At 40.7% G+C, this 19862-nt stretch overlaps 1 protein-coding gene across 2 annotated transcripts in view; it reads left to right on the top strand.

The window, feature by feature from the left end:
* Nucleotides 1-19862, top strand: part of erlec1 (endoplasmic reticulum lectin 1) — a 41610-nt gene that overhangs the window by 13082 nt on the left and 8666 nt on the right. Inside the window, exons 2-9 of one of the 2 annotated variants that reach the window (XM_043695945.1) lie at nucleotides 1221-1325; nucleotides 5988-6068; nucleotides 10669-10746; nucleotides 10827-10893; nucleotides 12045-12091; nucleotides 15261-15484; nucleotides 15640-15778; nucleotides 19356-19517. In XM_043695945.1, coding sequence (XP_043551880.1) covers nucleotides 1221-1325; nucleotides 5988-6068; nucleotides 10669-10746; nucleotides 10827-10893; nucleotides 12045-12091; nucleotides 15261-15484; nucleotides 15640-15778; nucleotides 19356-19517 — 903 coding nt within the window. The remainder of the gene's footprint in view (nucleotides 1-1220; nucleotides 1326-5987; nucleotides 6069-10668; nucleotides 10747-10826; nucleotides 10894-12044; nucleotides 12092-15260; nucleotides 15485-15639; nucleotides 15779-19355; nucleotides 19518-19862) is intronic. The other variant, XM_043695947.1, reaches the window with a different exon arrangement.

Here is a 19862-nt window from a genome sequence, read left to right on the forward strand (position 1 = left end):
CCTTCCCCTGCCACCACAGGAACTGTAAAACCTGCGCCCACACCTCCTCCCTCACCTCCATCCAAGGCCCTAAAGGAGCCTTCCACATCCATCAAAGTTTTACCTGCACATCCACTAATATCATTTATTGTATCCGTTATCCCGATGCGGTCTCCTCTACATTGGGGAGACTGGGCACCTCCTAGCAGAGCGCTCTGGGAACATCTCCGGGACACCCACACCAATCAACCACACCGCCCTGTGGCCCAACATTTCAACTCCCCCTCCCACTCTGCCGAGGACATGGAGGTCCTGGGCCTCCTTCACCGCCGCTCCCTCACCACCAGACGCCTGGAGGAATAACACCTCATCTTCCGCCTCGGAACACTTCAACCCCAGGGCATCAATGTGGACTTCAACAGTTTCCTCATTTCCCCTTCCTCCACCTCACCCTAGTTCCAAACTTCCAGCTCAGCACTGTCCCCATGACTTGTCCGGACTTCTCCGACCTGCCTAGCTCCTTTTCCACCTATCCACTCCACCCTCTCCTCCCTGACCTATCACCTTCATCCCCTCCCCCACTCACCTATTATACTCTATGCTACTTTCTCCCCACGCCCACCCTCCTCTAGCTTATCTCTCCACGCTTCAGGCTCTCTGCCTTCATTCCTGATGAAGGGCTTTTGCCCGGATTGTCGATTTCGCTGCTCCTTGGATGCTGCCTGAACTGCTGTGCTCTTCCAGCACCTCTAATTCAGAATTACCATAGATAGCCCACCTAGTCTGCACAACCATGGACACAATGGGACAATTTAGCATGGGCCAATCCACCTAACCTGCACGTCTTTGGGCTGTGGGAGGAAGCCAGAGCACCCAGGGGAAACCCACGCAGTCACAGGGAGAATGTGCACATTCCACACAGTCACCCAAGGCTAAAATCAAACTTGGGTTCCTGGCGCTATGAGGCAGCAGTGCTAACCACTGAGCCACCATGCCGCTGTAATTTTGTATGCATTCCTGAAGATGAGTCATCTTAATTGAGTACAGATAGGGTTAGAATGATGGTGCCAACTAGTATCTTTTATTCCTATTCTGTATGTTATAAAGTTGAATGGTTTGCTTTCAGGTGTTCGGATGTAGGAACAAAAGTTTAAGTTATTGCCCATTACGATACTCTTTGCAGTAATGTAGAAAGCAAATAATGCACAACTCTGATTATTAATCCTCTATTTTGGTTTTAGCCAACCACAGGAGGCCTGTATAAACCTGATGACTACATAATTATCACTACAGTGCATAATGAAAGGTACAAATGTATGTTGCCTTCAGTTGGGAGTGAAGACCAGGTAAGCCTTGTATTAAAGTACATTTTGTTGGAGATGCTTACTTCATAACTATATAATGTAATGGGTTATGTATTACTTTACATTGTATGTATGTTTTTTTAAAATTTAACATTGATTTCAGACTACAGTCAATAACTCCAAGTTAATTTAAGTCTGTGTATTCTGTTTGTTTTTCTGTGCAAAGATGTAATGATTCTTGCTTAAAAGCAATCTATTTTGTGTAATAAACCTGTTTTTGAAAGTATGCAAGTGCTTTTTTTTTCCAACTGTCTTCACATTCAGGATTGGTGCCAGAAGACTGGAAATTTGAAAATGTAACTTTTTTGATGGAAAAGAAAGCATAAACTTAGCTCAACAATTATAGCCCAGTTGGTTTGACTTAATTGACGGGTGGGGAAGCTTGCAGAAACGATAATTCAGGATAAAATTAATAGTCACAAATTTAGATTCATTAAAGAAAGCCAGCTTGTGTTTTAAAAGCAAAAATTGTAACTTGCAGGACCTTTGTGAAGAGGTAACAGAGTTGAGGGCAATGCAACTGATACATGGAATTCCAAAAGTTATCTGATGCAGTGTCACTCAACAAACTTAAGTAAATGTATAGTTAATGGGATAAAGGTTTCAGTGGCAGCATGAACAGGAACTGGCTGAATGGTACCCTGGTTAATGGATGGCTCTTTGGATTGGATGTAGCTTTAGAGAAGAGTTCCCCAGCGGTCAGTGCTGGAACCCTTAGTTTTTCTCGTATATTGACGGCTTAAACCTTTAGTTTCAACATTTGTGGATGGTTCAAAACCCTGGAGGCATTGTAAATTGAGGAAGATGTAAATTGAGGAAGATGGTGCAAAACTTCAGTAGGATTTGGTCAAATTGGTCAGAAAATGACAGATTGAAGCTCAAAACAGAGAAATGTAATGATTCATTTATGTAGGAACGACTTAGAGAGATAAACAGCACAATTCTAAAGGGGAATCAACGAGTTGTGGGACCTGGTGAATATATGCATTAATCATAGAACATAGAAGAATACAGCGCAGTACAGGCCCTTGGGCCCAGCTCAAAGCAGAGAAATGTAATGATTCATTTATGTAGGAACGACTTAGAGAGATAAACAGCACAATTCTAAAGGGGAATCAATGAGTTGTGGGACCTGGTGAATATATGCATTAATCATAGAACATAGAACATAGAAGAATACAGCGCAGTACAGGCCCTTGGGCCCTCGATGTTGCGCCGATCCAAGCCAAACTGCACACAATATTCCAGATGTGGCCGTACCAGAGTCTTATACAACTGCATCATGACCTCAGGACTCCGGAACTCAATTCCTCTACCAATAAAAGTCAGTACGCCATATGCCTTCCTCACCGCACTATTTACCTGGGTGGCAACTTTCAGAGATCTGTGTACATGGACACCAAGATCCCTCTGCTCATCCACACTACCAAGTATCCGACCATTAGCCCAGTACCCCATCTTTTTGTTATTCTTCCCAAAGTGAATCACCTCGCACTTAGCTACATTGTATTCCATCTGCCACCTTTCTGCCCAGCTCTGCAGCTTCTCTATATCCTGCTGTAACCTGCCATATGCTTCCTCACTGTCAACAACTCCTCCGACTTTTGTGTCATCCGCAAACTTGCTCACCCAACCTTCTAACCCCTCCTCTAGGTCATTTATAAAAATGACAAACAGCAATGGTCCCAAAACAGATCCTTGCGGAACACCGCTGGTGACGGCACTCCAAGATGAACCTTTGTCATCAACTACTACCCTCTGTCTTCTTCCATCCAGCTAATTCCTAATCCAAACCTCCAACTCACCCTCACTGCCATACCTCCGTATTTTTTGCAGTAGCCTATCATGGGGAACCTTATCAAACGCCTTACTAAAATCCATATATACCACATCTACCGCTTTCCCCTCATCAACTTCCTTCGTCACCTTTTCAAAGAATTCAATAAGGTTTGTGAGGCACGTCTTGCCCTTCACAAAACCATGCTGACTATCCTTGATCACATTATTCCTATCCAGATGTTCATAAATCCTATCCCTTACAATTCTCTCTAAGACTTTGCCCACAATAGAAGTGAGACTCACCGGCCTATAGTTACTAGGGTTATCCCTACTCCCCTTTTTGAACAAGGGAACCACATTTGCTATCCTCCAGTCTTCTGGCACTACTCCTGTAGACAAAGAGGACATAAAAATCAAGGCCAATGGCTCTGCAATCTCCTCCCTTGCTTCCCAGAGAATCCTAGGATAAATGCCATCAGGCCCAGGGGACTTATCTATTTTCACCTTTTCCAGGATTTCCAACACCTCCTCTCTACATACCCCAAAGCCTCAAATCATAGAATCCCCTACAGTATGGAAGCAAGCCATTCAACCCATTGAGTTGAGCATCCAATCCTGAACCCCTCCTCCCAATTGTTATTGAATTTGGCAGGGTGGATTGAGAGCATGGTTAATAAAGCATTCTGTACCCTAGGCTTTATTCATAGAAGTATAGAGTAAAAGAGCAAGGAGTTTATGTTGAACCTGGAGAAGACATTCTACCTCAGCTGAAGTATTGCATCCAGTTCTGGATGCCACATTTTGGCATTGGTGAAAGTGCAATGAATGAACTCTGGTATGAGGAACGTCAGTTATGAAGACTGGAGACTGTAGGACATATTTCTTTTGGGAGAAAAAAGGCAGAGAGGAGTTTGGATAGAGGTTTTCAAATCATGAAGAGTCTGAATCAAATAGATAGGAAGAAACCGTTTTAACTCATGAAAGAATCAAAATGAGAGAGTGCAGACCTAAATTATTGGCAAAAGAAGCAAAATCAACATGAGAGAGAATGTACACAGTGACTGGGTTACGATTTGGAATGCATTGACACAATATTTATTCCATTGGTAGGTGATTAAGTAGTGAGTAGCTCAATCATGCATATCAGTTAATTCATGGGTTTGTTCCAAGTCATTGTATCACTTGTATCAAAGTGTCCCTTTCAACCCCCATATCCTTGCCTCTGGGGTTCTTCAAGAATCTAGCCTTGGGAGCCTCCTTTTCCTGCAGGGTGTTCTATGGGAGCATTATCCAGACACATTCCACACATGCAGCCTCCTCCACCATGATCATCCCTACTCCATCTATCTGTCACCCCTTTCAACCTCTTCACTGTCTTATTGCTATCAAACTGCTTGTTCAGCTGTGTGATAAGCTACAAATTCCTAAAAGTTCCTCTAGTCAAACATTGGGAAAAAAACAATATCTAAGTACCCTCCACAAACACTGTTTATCTTACAACCAATCTTCTCTCTTCCCCAGCCAGGCTGCTATTTGGTGTTTTATTAAATTTCCAAACCATTTAAAAGCCTATTTAATTTCATCTCTCTGACACTGGCTTGCTCTTCATCAACCCATTTGCTGCTGAAACTTTATTTATGTTTGTTACTTCTAAACTCTCCTAGCTACCTTCCATAAACTTGAGCTGATCCAAACCTTGGACTGCCACTACCCTATCCCGCATCAAGTTACACTCGCCCATCTCTCCTGTCCTTGCAAACATATATTAGCTCCTAGTCCACTAATGCCTCAAATTTAAAATCATAAGCACTGAATTTATCTTGCTTCAAGATTTTACCACATTCTCTGTCACAGTTGCTGCCCACAGCTGCCATGTTTTCTCTGCCTCTACCCCACCCTGACCCCAACACCAACTCCAAGTCCCTCTGAGTACATAAGTTATACTGTAAAAGACCCTGAAAGTTGCTGAGTTTTGTTTTCTTCTTCTGTGTCATCAGTCACTCAAATCTTAGTAACAACTCGGTACCATTTGTGTTAAGTATAACAGAATGCTTTAACTCATCGTTTTGACTGTGTGTATAATAAAATGTGCCACTCAGCAATAAGGGAAATATGATTGATATTTACAGCAAATCTAAAGACATTCAACAACAATTTTGTTGTTGCTATCTTAACAATTTTGTTAAGGTAAGAAATTAAACCATATTTTGTGCACAATCGAGTTTTGTTTAGAACTGAGATGAGGAAAACTTACTTCAGCCAGAGGGGGATGAATCTGTGGAATTCATTGCCTCAGAAGGCCAAGTGTGTTTTAAAACTGATTGGGTCCTTGATTAGTAAGGGGATCATGGATTTTGAGAAGGCAGGCAGGTAAATGGGGTTGAGAAATAGATCAGCCATAATCAAATGGTGGCGGAGACTCAATAGGCCGAATGGCCTAATTCTGCTCCTATGTCTTATGGTCTTATAGTTTCTATTACACAGTTCTGATTGCTGCTGTGGAAAACTTGAACCAATGTTTCTATGAATACTCTAGCATAATATGTACTTGAGTCCAGTAGCTTATTTGAATTGTTCAACTCTGATGAATTATCATTATTGCAACATGTTTTCTGACACTTCTATGAAGGTTAAATATAAATAACACATTCAATCAATTTTGTTCTGGTGGGGAGAATAAGTCTTAAACTTGTCGAATACTTCACAGCAGATGCAAAACATTCAGTTTATTTTATAGCTGCAGTATTGTCTATCCTACAAATCCCTGACTTTTTTTAATGGTGGCTGTCTAAAGTAGAATAGGTGCCTAATCTGATTAGAAATGCATGCTTTCTATTTAATTTTTTTTTCTTTTTATACTTGTAGGATGAAGAGCACGATTACAAAGGACATGGGCCTGGTGAGCTATTGGAACCACTCTTCAAACAGAGCAGTTGCTCTTACAGGGTGAAGTAGTTTTCAGTTAATTAATTAACAGAATCTGTTTGAGGAAGGATAAATCACTTCCCTGAGCTCAACAACATAGGTCATAGCTTCATGTGTAGTTTTCTGATCAACTTCAGATGGGGTGGGTTTGTGATCTTTTTAGCAAACACAGAATCACTGTCAAAAGCTATAATGATAATGGAGAAACAAATATCTAATCTTAAGACCAGTCTACTACTTTCCTTATTGGTAAGTGATTGATAACTCATTGTCATTTTACATTCAAATACATTTCTTTACCGACATTGTTCTTTTCTAATGTTTAAGGGTTCTCCCACAACAACATATAACCATAAAGTGTTCATCTGCTTTATTTAGATTTCATTGCTGTTCCAAATTGTAGACTTGTTTGTTATAGTGTTAGAGAGTCATAAAGATGTACAGCACAGAAACAGACCCTTCGGTCCAATTTGTCCATGCTGACCAGATATCCCAACCCAATCTAGTCTGACCTGCCAGCACCTGGCCTATATCCCTCCAAACCCTTCCTATTCATGTACCCAAGCAGATGCCTTTTAAATGTTGCAATTGTACTAGCCTCCACCACTTCTCCTGGCAGCTCATTCCATATATGTACCACCCTCTGCATGAAAAGGTTGCCCCTCAGGTCTCTTTTATATCTTTCCTCTCTCGACCTAAAACTATGCCCACACCCCAGTGAAGAGCCTTTGTCTATCTATCCCATCCATGCCCCTCATGATTTTATAAACCTCAATAAGGTCACCCCCTCAGCCTCCGACACTCCAGGGAAAACAGCCTCAGCCTATTCAACCTCTCCCTATAGCGCAAATCCTCCAACCCTGGCAATATCCTTGTGAATCTTTTCTGAACCCTTTCAAGTTTCACAACATCCTTCCGATAGGAAGGAGACCAGAATCGCACGCAATATCCCAACAATGGCCTAACCAATGTCCTGTACAGCCCCAAAATGACCTCCCAACTTCTATACTCAATGCTCTGAGCAATAAAGGAAAGCATACCCAACGTTGTCTTCACTATCCTATCTACCTGCGACTCCACTTTCAAGGAGCTATGAACCTGCACTCCAAGGTCTCTTTGTTCAGCAACACTCCCTCAGACCTTATTAAGTATATAAGTCGTACTAAGATTTGCTTTCCCAAAATGCATTCGTCTAAGTTAAACTCCATCTGCCACTTCTCAGCCCGTTGGCCCATCTGATCAAGATCCCGTTGTAATCTTCGCTGTCCACTACACCTCCAATTTTGGTGTCATCTGCAAACTTACTAACTATACCTGTTATGCTCACAACCAAATTATTTATATAAAGTGATGTAAAGTAGTGGACCCAGCACCAATCCTTGTGGCACTCCACTAGTCACAGGCCTCCAGTCTGAAAAACAACCCTCCACCACCACCCTCTGTCTTCTACCTTTGAGCCAGTTCTGTATCCAAATGGCAAGTTCTCCCTTTCTTCCATGAGATCTAACCTAGCTTACCAGTTTCCCATGGGGAACCTTGTCGAACGCCTTACTGAAGTCCATATAGATCACATCTACTGCTCTGCCCTCATCAATCCTCTTTGTTATTTCTTCAAAAAACTCAAATCAAGTTTGTGAGACACTATTTCCCACACACAAAGCCATGTTGACTATCCCTAATCAGTCCTTGCCTTTCCAAATACATGTACATCATGTCCCTCAGGATTCCCTCCAATAACTTGCCCATCATCAACATCAGGCTCACTTGTCTAAAATTCCCTGGCTTGTCCTTACTACTCTTTTTAAACAATGGCACCATGTTAGCCAACTTCCAGTTTCCGGCACCTCACCTGTGACTATCGATGATACAAATATCTCAGCAAGAGGCCCAGCAATCACTTCCCTAGCTTCCTACAGAGTCCTATGGTACAGTTGATCAGGTCCTGGGGATTCATCCATTTTTATGCGTGTCAAGCCATCTACCACTTCCTCCTCTGTGTAATATGGACATTGTTCAAGATATCACCATCTATTTCCCTACATTCTATGCCTTCCATGTCCTTTTCCACAGTAAACACTGATGCAAAATACTCGTTTAGTATCTCCCCCATTTCCTGCAGTTCCATACAAAGGCCGCCTTGCTGATCTTTGAGGGGCCCTATTCTCTCCCTAGTTACCCTTTTGTCCTTTATTTATTTATAAAGACCCTTTGGATTCTCCTTAATTCTATTTGCGAAAGCTATCTCATGTCCCCTTTCTGCCCTTCTGATTTCCCTATTAAGTATACTCCTACTTCCTTTATACTCTTCTCAGGATTCATTTGATCTGTCTTGTCTATATCTGACATGTGCTTCCTTTTTCTTAACTAAACCCACAATTTCTTTAGTCATCCAGCATTCTCTACACCTACCAGTCTTTCCTTTCACCCTAACAGAAACATACTGTCTCTGGACTCACATTATTTCATTTCTGAAGGCTTCCCATTTTCCAACCGTCACTTTACCTGCGAACGTCCGCCCTCAATCAGCTTTTGAAAGTTCTTGCCTAATACCGTCAAAATTAGCCTTCCTCCAATTTGGAATTTCAACGTTTAGATCGAGTCTATCCTTTTCCAACACTATTTTAAACTAATAGAATTATGATCACTGACCCCAAAGTGCTCCCCCACTGACACCTCAGTCACCTAACCCTGCCTTATTTCCCAAGAGTAAGTCAAGTTTTGCATCTTCTCTAGTAGGTACATCCACATACTGACTCAGAAAATCTTCTTGTACACATTTGCCTTCCGATGTCATTGGTTCCAATGTGTACAATGACCTCCTACTGGCCCCTCTCCCCCTTTGAGAACATTCTGTACCCTCTGTGTCATCCTTGATCCTGGCACACCATTCTGATTTTTTGCTGCTGGTCACAAAAACATCTGTCTATACCTCAGACTAGAGAGTCCCCAACACAATCAATCTTTTGGAACCCGACGTTCCCCTCATTGCATTAGAGCCAGTCTCGATACCAGAAACTTGGCTGTTCGTGCTACGTTCCCCTGAAAATCCATCACCCCCTACATTTTCCAAAACAGCATATTTGTTCGAAATGGGGATAGTGCAGAAGCCTCCTGCACTATCTGCCTTACCTCTCTTACCTTTCCTGGAGTTAACCCATCCATGTGACTGTATCTGCAACTTTTTCCCTTCCTATAACTGCCATCCATTACATTCCCTTGCTCTTGTAAATTCCTCATTGCCTCTAACTGTCTCTCCAACTGATCCATTCGTGTTCAAAGTTGATTGACTAATTACTCACTTTTTTTCTATAATGTATCATATCATTGTATTTCTTCTTTCATGAAACTTATGGGAATTAAACCTAGATTCAATCATGATAAGGAGTCTCCTTATTTTGATACTTAACCATGTGCTATTGCTAGTTACCTGTTCAATGGAGGAACCACAGTGTTTTAAAGAAGGCCACAGGCATTCAATTCAAATTTAAAGATCTTTTAGATTTTATTTGGATCCATACTTGTTTGGTGCTCTTTCTGAGTGTAACTTTTTTATTTAGATTTTCTGTGTCACTTACTTAAAAGATATAGTTAATGTAGAAAATACAGCAGACAGGTTGTACATAGCAAGCTGTCACAAGCACTAATATGTTAACAACATATTTTGCTTCATTGATGTTGACTCATAATTACTGACCTGGTCACTGGGAATAATTCTCCTGCTCTCCTGGATCTTTTACATCCAGCTGGGGGAATAGATGGGACCTTGATTTAACACCACATCTGACAGTGCAGCATTCCCTCATTGCATTTTTTTTTAAATGTCAGCCTAGGTTGTAGTGCTCAAGTCTCTAGTGAAGGACTTGAACTCACAGCTTTCTGATTCTGAGGTAGAGTGCCACAAGCTAAAGCATTCCTAGCATCAACAAGATTCTAGCCAACCTAGAATAAGCAGCTTTAATCTTAGTACAGCAATTGTAATTGTTCATTATTTTCCACCAGTTCCACCAGAAGGTCCTATATCTAGAAATTCCAAGGCAGACAAAACACTCCATTCTATTTTCTACTCTCAAAGTACTGGTGTTGCTGCAGTATCTGTTGACCAGCAGAAATCGCCCCTGGCTGTCTAAGACAGTTCATTTTGGATCATCCTCTTCTGTGACCAGCTTCATATGATGAGCACTGTAAAATCCATTCTTTGCTGATACTATTTGTCAATTATCTATTTACCATTTAAGAAACGTTTTATAGCTAAAGCAACAAACTAGTAAATATTTAATCTTCTGTCTTTCAAATCGATGAATATCATATTGAGCGCATATATAACCACAGGGACTAAATGTACAAACAAGGGTCTACTGTTCATTCCCTGGGTATGTTGGTAACGTGCTTTTTTTTTTTGGAGATATGCTTCCTATGAAGAATATTGTATTCAGTAATTTTAAATTTGTATCGCATTGCTTCAAAAGTTCTAAGTATTTGGTATTTAAGGTGTTCTTCAATCTCCATGATTTCGTATTTTTTACAAAATTAATGTTAAATTTGTAAATATTCTTTTGAGTTGTTGATTTAGAATCGAATATAACTTGCTAAATATTTCTAACAATTCTTTCAAAATTTGCAGATTGAGTCTTACTGGACATACGAAGTGTGTCATGGAAAACATATTCGCCAATACCATGAGGAAAAGGAAACTGGTCAGGTACTGTGTGTCATTTTATCATGTTTTATTCATATCAATTTTTAGGTTATTTCACTGTTAACTTTATATCTTTGATTTAGCAGAAAGTTAATATTCAAGAATATTATCTTGGTACCATGAGAACACCAGCTGATTCTGAAACCAAAGGTATGAAGCCATCTACATCAGTAAGCACTGAATTTTCATTTATGTAGCACAGGCATACATATCAAGCGTGTTACCTCAAACCTGTCAAGAAATCTTCAGTATGATGATAATCACAATGAAAGATTAATTGCGTTAAAGCAGCAACAATTAAAAAAGTCTCTTTGGATCAGACCATTTTAGGTACTGTTTCATCACTTACTGTTGTATCTGATCATACTATGTAGCTCCAGCAATCTGTATTAGCAATATAGCTTTTAAGGTAGTAAAGCATTTCATTCCTGTAAAGCCACTTGCACTCAGCCAAAAAGTGATCCAAGCCAAATTGCCATTGAACTGGTGACCAAAAAGGAAGGAATTTCACTGTTTAGGAGCTAGGTGACTGAAAGCATGTCACGAGTGCTGCTGTGAAGGTTATAGGGGAATGCTGAAGGACAAAGATAGAAGAACACAGAATTCTTGCAGTGTTGAGGACATGGAAAAGGTTAGAAAGTTGGGCAGGAGGTACTGTGTGCCATCAGGGAATCTGAGAGTGATTATTTAGAATCAAAAAGAAATTTTAATTTGTGTCATTGATTCTACAAGTTAAAATTTCATTTTAACCCTGGCTAATAGAATTTTAAAAATTGATACAGAAGTTTTTACCATAATTCATTCATTATCTCTTTGTGACACGTATTTTCATTATGCTTTAAGTATCGTGCCAAAAGAATCAAGTTTTAGATGACAGTAGATCCTCGAGCTTGTCCAGAACCATATGGAAACCCTTAGAATAGATTTGGAAGATGTGACAGCTCCCCTGAATAAACATACACACTTTCATTCTGTATTAGTGTTCAGTCTTTCGCTGAGACAAATTTTGAATCGCAAAAAGACTCACCATTCTAGGCATATATTAACACAGCTAAACTATTAACTCCTAAGATGGAGCAACAAATTCAGTGCCAGTCCAAGAATTAGCATTGTGGTTAGATAAACAGTTGTGACATTACCATGGATGTTTCCTCCTATTAAAATTCTGCAGTTGGGTTTCTAACAGGAACACAGTCCTGGGGAGATGTTTGTTCCTGTCACTTGTGTGAAATTATGTTGAACAATTCATGAAAATGCACTTGTATTTTAAACACATTCTGGATTTTTATGTCTTTGTCTAGATTCTATTCCCGAACACTCAGAAGAATCTGGAAGTGAGAAATTGAAAGTAAGTGGAATACAGCCTTTTGCAGGATGATTCCGAATGGTACATACAGATTTCAAGTACAAAACTTTGAGCAGATTAATGAGGCACTTACATCAATACAGCACCTTGCTCCTCTTCAGATTGCTCCAAAAACATTTGTAGCTAAACTATTATTTCCAGAATTGTGATTGATTGGCCACCAATTGATAGTAACATGTTTCATGATCCTGAGCTTAGGTATTGGAAATAATTTGATACAATTGTAGGATTTAAATCTTGTTCCTTATCAACAAGTTGCACGATATGTAAAATGTCAGCCTATTGCCCACAGCAACTCCAGTAAACTCTCATTCTTTAGTGTTCTACCTGAAGCCAAGTCCTAGGCTGATTGCCTGCTGATGCTTCATTCTGAATCGTTTTCTTGGCAGTTTTTGTCAGTGCTGACACAGTATTACTCTCAGGTTTGGCTGTGTGTACTTTTGAGTTATATGACACCGCCCCTCCAGGTGGCACTGCTAATTCGAATTTGTGAAGCGAAGCAGTACAACAGTGTTTGATCGCAGGCAGATTTTTGTTGTCAATGGCAAAGTGACTGCATTTATTTTGAAGAAAGGTGCCCACAGAGATTTAGCCATGCAGATGGATTTCACCTTCCCCTGTGTTAATTTGATTCTGGCTCCAGCTCAAAATCTCCAGCAGCTGTAATATCATCAAGAAGACTAAACAGCCTATCACATTGAACACAGGAAGCCAACAAGTTAAATGCTGAAAAATGTGTTGCTGGAAAAGTGCAGCAGGTCAGGCAGCATCCAAGGGTCAGGAGAATTGACGTTTCGGGCATAAGCCCTTTTTCAGGAGTTAAATGCACAAGTCATCCTTCCCTTTTAATCATTTTGATAGGCAGTTTGATGACAGGCATTTTTCCATCTGCAAGAGATGAAAGGGGAGTGCAGTCTCAAATTCATAAACGAAAACAATGCTGGAGAGACTCAGCAGGTAAGGCAGCATCTGTGGAAAGAAGACATAGATAAAATTTTTATTCTGATATAACTCTTTCAGAACTGAAAGGGGCTGGAAAATGGTGGTTTTGGTCTGTTGACAAAGAGAGTGGGAGTGAGTGGAACAGGTCACGAGGGTGCCTAGACCTCATCAAATCTGACTTCAGGTGTGATCATTCGCTTTTGATAGTTGAACAAGCTAATTCTAGAAAGGCACTTCCTGCCACGTGCCACACATAAAGTTGTCCCTTACTGATGGTGCAGAATGATTTATGCTGACACTGTTTTCAGGCTGACATCTACCTTGGAACCTCTAAAATCAAGTGTCATGATGATGTCACACAACTGCCCATAAACAGTATAGCTATTTGCATCAACCTCAGTGAGAGTTTTTCACTTACTGTGATTAATATTGAGGGTTTTTGTGTCTCTTGTTGACAGTAACCTTGAATCCACGCTTTGGGTACCTTGCTGGTCTCTTGGTACAGACAACCTCCCCATATGTCATTATCCTTGGATGCAGCCACCTTACATTCAGGATACATGCTGAAGTCAGAAAAATTTTCTTTGCTTGATTAGCACAAGCATACTTGATATCTTTGACATGGAAAGGACTACATTGTTGTTAACTTTGTCTTTCTACGTACCTGTAATGCTTTTCTGTATCATGCCAAGGATATACATTGACACCGGAGCCTTTTTTCTTGATAGATCTAGGATGTCCAGGCTTCAATACCTCTAGCACTGAACTAAGGATACAAGCCTTTCAGGGAAGTATATTAGTCCTGCAGATCAGTTTGTTGTTTTGCCATGCTATTTTGTTAGCTGGCCAGAGTTGGTGGCATCCTTTCCAATGCATGTGCTGAGCTAGACTTTAAGAGACAGTTTGTCTGTCATAAATCCAAGCTAGCTGAAGGTTTTGACAGCTGGAGAGGTGCGTTGACATGTCTGGATATTTCAATACTTTTCTCTCTGCAAAATGAATGATTGGAACTTACAGTTAAGGTGGAAGCTGAAATATCATAAATGGAAAGTAAAACAAAAACTACATTGAAAACCTGCGCAACAGTTCTTTGGTTCTGAGGAAGGATCACTGGACACAAAATGTTAAGACTACTTTCTCTCCAAAAATGTTACCAGACCTGCTGAATTTCTCTGGAATTTCTGCTTTTGTTTGTTTCAAATCTCCACAGTTCAATGTTTTCTGGTTTGCTGTAGATGTCCCTACCCAAGATGCTGCTAAGCCACTTGACAAACATTCTAATTAATCATGTTTGCTGATTTCAGCTGTCAAAAAGAACATTCTTCAATGGGGATGAGTAACTCGATGACCGAATCTAAATTATTTTTGTTTCTATAAATGCAAGATTTTCAAAACAAACATAAAACCAGAAGTCATTTATTATTTGTAAATTTCTCGCTATTCCTATGGTCTTTTGCATTCTATATAAAAGAGCAGTCTGTACAACCAAAATATGGATTTAAGAACATTTAGAAAAACATTATTAGTTCCCTGTCAGCAGCAGTTTTGCTTAAACTGAACCAAATGATCTACCTTATCTGTCCTTCAAAGCAACATCTATTTTTAAAGTTTAAAATCAGCAACGTCAAGTAATTGATCAGTATTAACAAAGTAAAATATAATCAAATCCCTCATTATTGTAAACTTCAGTTACTGATGTAGAATCAATTAAAATTATAATTTGTTTTTGATAGTGAAAGATGTAACTTCTGATATGCTTTTTAAGTGATATCATTGTAGTTCAGGCTTTCTTCTGGGTAGTCACCCCTTTTTAAATTAAAATTAATTTATTTTTGTTTTATAATTTTTAACCCATCTAAATTCCCATTTTACATTTTATGCATACAGCTTTAGATGCATAATTTCTGATATAGTCCCCTTTTTGCACCAGATCTAACTTTTAAACTTGTTTTCGAAGATTCAGCTAAAGATAAAAAACTTTTTCTCCATCTCAATTTTTTTTTGCATCTTTCGTAGAACTACTGTGTGAAACATGAAAACTGATTCTCCTAAAAAGGTTACAAAGAAGACAAACTTGTAACATTTTTGTTGCTATGATATATATTGCTATATTCTGAGTTGTGAATGCTTCCACTAATGATTAAAGATAAATCCTGTCAATGGTTGTTAATACTTTAATATACTAAAGTGGCAATTATTTAATTTTAAGGTTCACACCAAAAACATAGAAGGACAAATCACTCCTTATTACCCAGTGGTAATGGGAAATGGTACACCTTGCAGCTTAAAACAGAACAAGCCAAGAGTCACCACTGTGATGTATGTCTGCCACCCTGAAGCCAAACATGAGATCCTCTCAGTTGCTGAAGTCACCACCTGTGAATATGAACTAGTAATCTTGACACCACTATTGTGCAGCCATCCTAAATACAGGTAAAGTAGCCAACAACACCATGTAATCTCAATTATCATAAACATTACCTATTTTTAACCTTAGTTTATAATAATCCGTTTGAACTGCAATTTTGTATTCATTCTTAATAACTTGGTGGCATTTGTGAGTGTTAACTTTGTTTTATCTTGCTCAGATTTAAATCCTCCCCAGTTAATGACATATTTTGTCAGTCAGTACACGGCTCACCATTAAGGCCTAAAAGTCTTGAACAGTTAGAAAAACAGCAAGAGGATCTGCTGAAACCACCTTTCACTACCCAGAGAGCCCAAGAGGTAAGTATTATATGTTTGCTATTCTCACAAAAAGCTAAGGGAATGTATTCCTGACTTCTATGTATAACTTGGGGAGATAGGGAGGACCACAGATGCTGGAGAAGTCCGCATCAATAAAGTGTGGCACTTGAAAAAAGCACAGCAGGTCAAGCAGCATCTGAGGAGCAAGAAAGTCAATGTCTTGGGCGTAATCCTTCATCAGGATTAGGGAGGGAGAATGGGGCTGAGAAATAAATAGGGGGTAGGACTAGCAGAAAGATAGATGAGATGGCGATCAGTGGGCAAAGGTAGGAGGTGATAGTGATAGGTCGATGAGAAATGTGTGGAGCCACTAGGTGGGAAGGAAGATGGACAGGTAAGTCAGGTCAAGAGGACGGAGCCAGGTCAGGTCAAGAGGATGGAGCCAAGTCAGAGGGTTGGATCTGGAATGGGGTGGGGAGAAGGGACATTTGGAAACTGGTGAATTCCGTGTTGAGGCCATGTGATTATAAGCTACTGACGTGGAAGGTGAGCTGTTCCTCTGCCAGTTTGTGGGTGGCCTTGTTTAGGTGGTAAAGGAGGCCCAGAATGGACATGTCACTGGGGGAGGGGTAGGATAGATGGTCATAAGAAGATAAGGTTGGTTGGTGCAAATGGACCAGAAATGTTCCCTAAACTGTTTGCGCTTGCTCTCTCTGATATAGAGGAGACCACATTGTGAGCAATGGATGTAGTAAATAAGGTTTGAGGGTATGCAAATAAATCTCTGCTGGATTTGGAATGATCCTCTGCCACCTTGGACGGAGGTGAGGGGGGAGTGTGGGTGCCAGGGGAAGATGCCAGGTGTGGAGAGGAAGTTGGTGGAGAGTGTAGAATTAACGAGAGAGTTGTGGTGGGAATGCTCCCTGCGGAATGCAGGTAGGGGTAGGGAGGGAAATATATTTTTGGTGCTGGAGTCTGACTGTAGCGCTTCTTCCTCTCCCGCCTACCCACCCAGTCCCCCTCCACTGATACTCTCTTTTGATTGGCTGAACTGATCCTCGCCCTAAACAACTTTTCCTTTCAATCCTCCCACTTACTACAAACGAGAGGGGTGGCTATGGGTACCCGTATGGGTCCCAGCTATGCCTGGCTCTTCATAGGATATGTGGAACAGTCCATCTTCCACAGTTACACAGCACCAACCCCCAACTTCTCCTCTGCTACATTGATGATTGTATCAGTGCTAACTTGTGCTCTCATGAGGAGTTTGAACAGTTTATCCACTACACCAACACCTTCCACCCTGACCTCCTATTTACCTGGACCATCTCCGACACCTCTCTCCCCTTCCTGGACCTCTCCCTCTCTGGCGACCGACTTTACATTGACATCTATTTCAAACTCACTGACTCCCACAGCTACCTTGACTGCACCTCCTCCCACACCCACTCCTGTAAAATGCGCGGTCCTTTACTCCCAATTCCTCCAACTTTGCTGTATCTGCTCCCAGGATGAGCAGTTCCAATCCCAGACGGGTTCTCCTACTTGTAGGACTGTAATTTCCCCTCCTGTTATCAACAATGCCCTCAATTGCATCTCCTCCATTTCCTGCACTTCCACCTTCAAACCCCAAACAATCCTCTTTGGTCCTCACATTCCACCTCACTAATCTCCAAATCCAGTGCATCATGCTCTGCCATTTTCGCCACCTACAGACAGTCCCCAACACCAAAAATATATTTCCCTCCCCATCCCTATCTGCATTCCATAGGGACCGGTCCCTCCGTGATTCCCTAGTTAGGTCCACATTCCCCACCAATCCTGTCTCCACATGTGGCACCTTCCCTTGCAACCGTAAGATGTGCAAAACTAGTGCCCACACATTTCTCTCTCCCCCCCCACCCCCCACCCAACCTCCGGACCAGGTCCCAAAGGATCATTCAAAATCAGAGATTTACTTGTACACCCTAGAACCTCACTTACTGCAGATGTGGTCTCTTCTACATCAGCGAGACAGAGCACAAATTCGCAGGACAGTTCAGGGAACATTTCTGATCCGCTCGCACCAACTAACCTTCATCTTCCTGTGGCCATCTATTTCAACTCCCCCAGTAACATGTCCATTCTGGGCCTCCTCCACTGCCGAAACAAGGCCACCCACAAACTGGAGGAGGAGCACCTCATCTTCTCCCACTGGAGCCTACAACATTGAATACGCTAGTTTCACAATCTCCCATCCACGGGAGTGGCACTGTGGCTCGATGGTTAGCACTACTGCCTCAAAGTACCAGGGACCTGGGTTTGATTCCAGCCTCAGGCAACTGTCTGTGTGGAGTTCGCACATTCTCCCCGTATCTGTGTGAGTTTCCTCCCATAATCCAAAGATGTGCAGTTTAGGTGAATTGGCCATGCTAAATTACCCATTGTATTCAAGGATGTGTAGGTTAGGTGCATTAGTCAGAGGTAAATGTAGGATAATAGGGTAAGGGGATGGGTCTGAGTGGGTTAGTCTTCAGAAGATCCATGTGCACTTGTTGGGCACACTGTTTCCACACTGTAGGGGTTCTATGATCCAACCCTTTGATTCAGCTCTGATTTGTTGACTTGACCTGACCTACTGTCCACCTTTCTTCCCACACATCTGCTCCACCCTTCCCACCAACCTACCACTATCACCTCCTACCTTTCCACAGCCCCATCCCCCCCCATTTATTTCTCAGCCCCCTTGTCCCTCCCCTGTCCTGATGAAGGGTTATGCCCAAAACATTGACCCTCTTTCTCCTCAGATGCTGCCTAACCTGCTTTGCTTTTACCAGTGCCACACTTTATTAACTTCTGCGTATAATTCACAATCAAATTGGTTGTGAAATAGAATATTTCTATTGTTGTGCCTGTTCTAAAACGAATTAGTGAAATTTATATTTGTTTTGACCATGCTTCGAAACAATGGTAATATATTCAGATTCTATATTATTTAGGCATTTAAGTAATTAACAATTTTGTTGTGTAAGAACAATTGTCTAAATAATAACTATATCCAATTTTTTGCATGTCTGTTGCAAATTATTAAGTGTGGATTTAAGATATTTCTAATTTTGTTATCTTTGTTCCATGTAACTCACCAGGTGAGCATATGGTCCTTCCTCAGTACCTTCTTATTATACTCCTTAACTAACATAAAGAATTAAGGGATCATCCCATTTCTATGTAATGACGGGAGATATTACAACTTAACATCAAAGCTGCTGAAGTTACAGACTTCTTACCTTCCACTTTATTTTGCATTGTTACTTAAATCTCAATGTAATTTGAGTGCTGTACAAAATTATTTCAAATTGATAAAGATTGGCAACACATTTGAAACTGTGAAATGTACAAGACAGGAACATTAATCCATGACGATGTTAGTGAGATGGATGTCCTGAGAGCTTTGTATGAAAAGAAAGTTCTACTTGGAATGTCTTTTTTTTTTCCAAGTATTTCAGCTGTGTAACCAGCGGATATGATTTATTTTCCATACTGGGCTTAAGAGTTGAGCAGACTTTTTTTTTTGATAGTGTTCATGCACTTTAATGAATGACATTTTGAAATGGTGTCTTTGTTGGGTTAACAATAGGAACTTGACACAACAACCACAAGTGATGAAAAGTTTGTATCCCACAAGTCGATCAGTGTTGGAGGACAGCAGCCAGTTGTTGTAGGAACTACTCACATCTCAAAACTGACTGATGAACAGCTTATTCAGGAATTTCTAAGTGGCTCCTATTGCTTCCATGGGGTAAGAGTCCAGTCCTTTGCTCGTCTTTTTGAACAGTAGTCATAAGAATTAAATTAGGGTCACAGCAATAAATATAAAACTGAATCAATTGGCTGAAAGTTTGTCTTTGAGAAATAAAGCCAGAAGCTAATTATGTCTATTTTGAACTATTAGTTCAGTGTAAACTTGTAGAAGAGTGATGGACAGTCTATACGCAAATGCTGGAATGGATAAAAGCCTGTGTTTCATCTGCTAAACAGGATTCCAGCTCCAGATTAATCAGGAAATAAAGTTAGCATTGGAATAATCAGCAGTGAAACTATTCCAATATGAAATACATGATTTCTGAAATAAATACATCCTTCT

This window comes from Chiloscyllium plagiosum, chromosome 9 (genome assembly GCF_004010195.1).
Source record: "Chiloscyllium plagiosum isolate BGI_BamShark_2017 chromosome 9, ASM401019v2, whole genome shotgun sequence".
In the NCBI taxonomy this organism is placed as follows: domain Eukaryota; kingdom Metazoa; phylum Chordata; class Chondrichthyes; order Orectolobiformes; family Hemiscylliidae; genus Chiloscyllium; species Chiloscyllium plagiosum.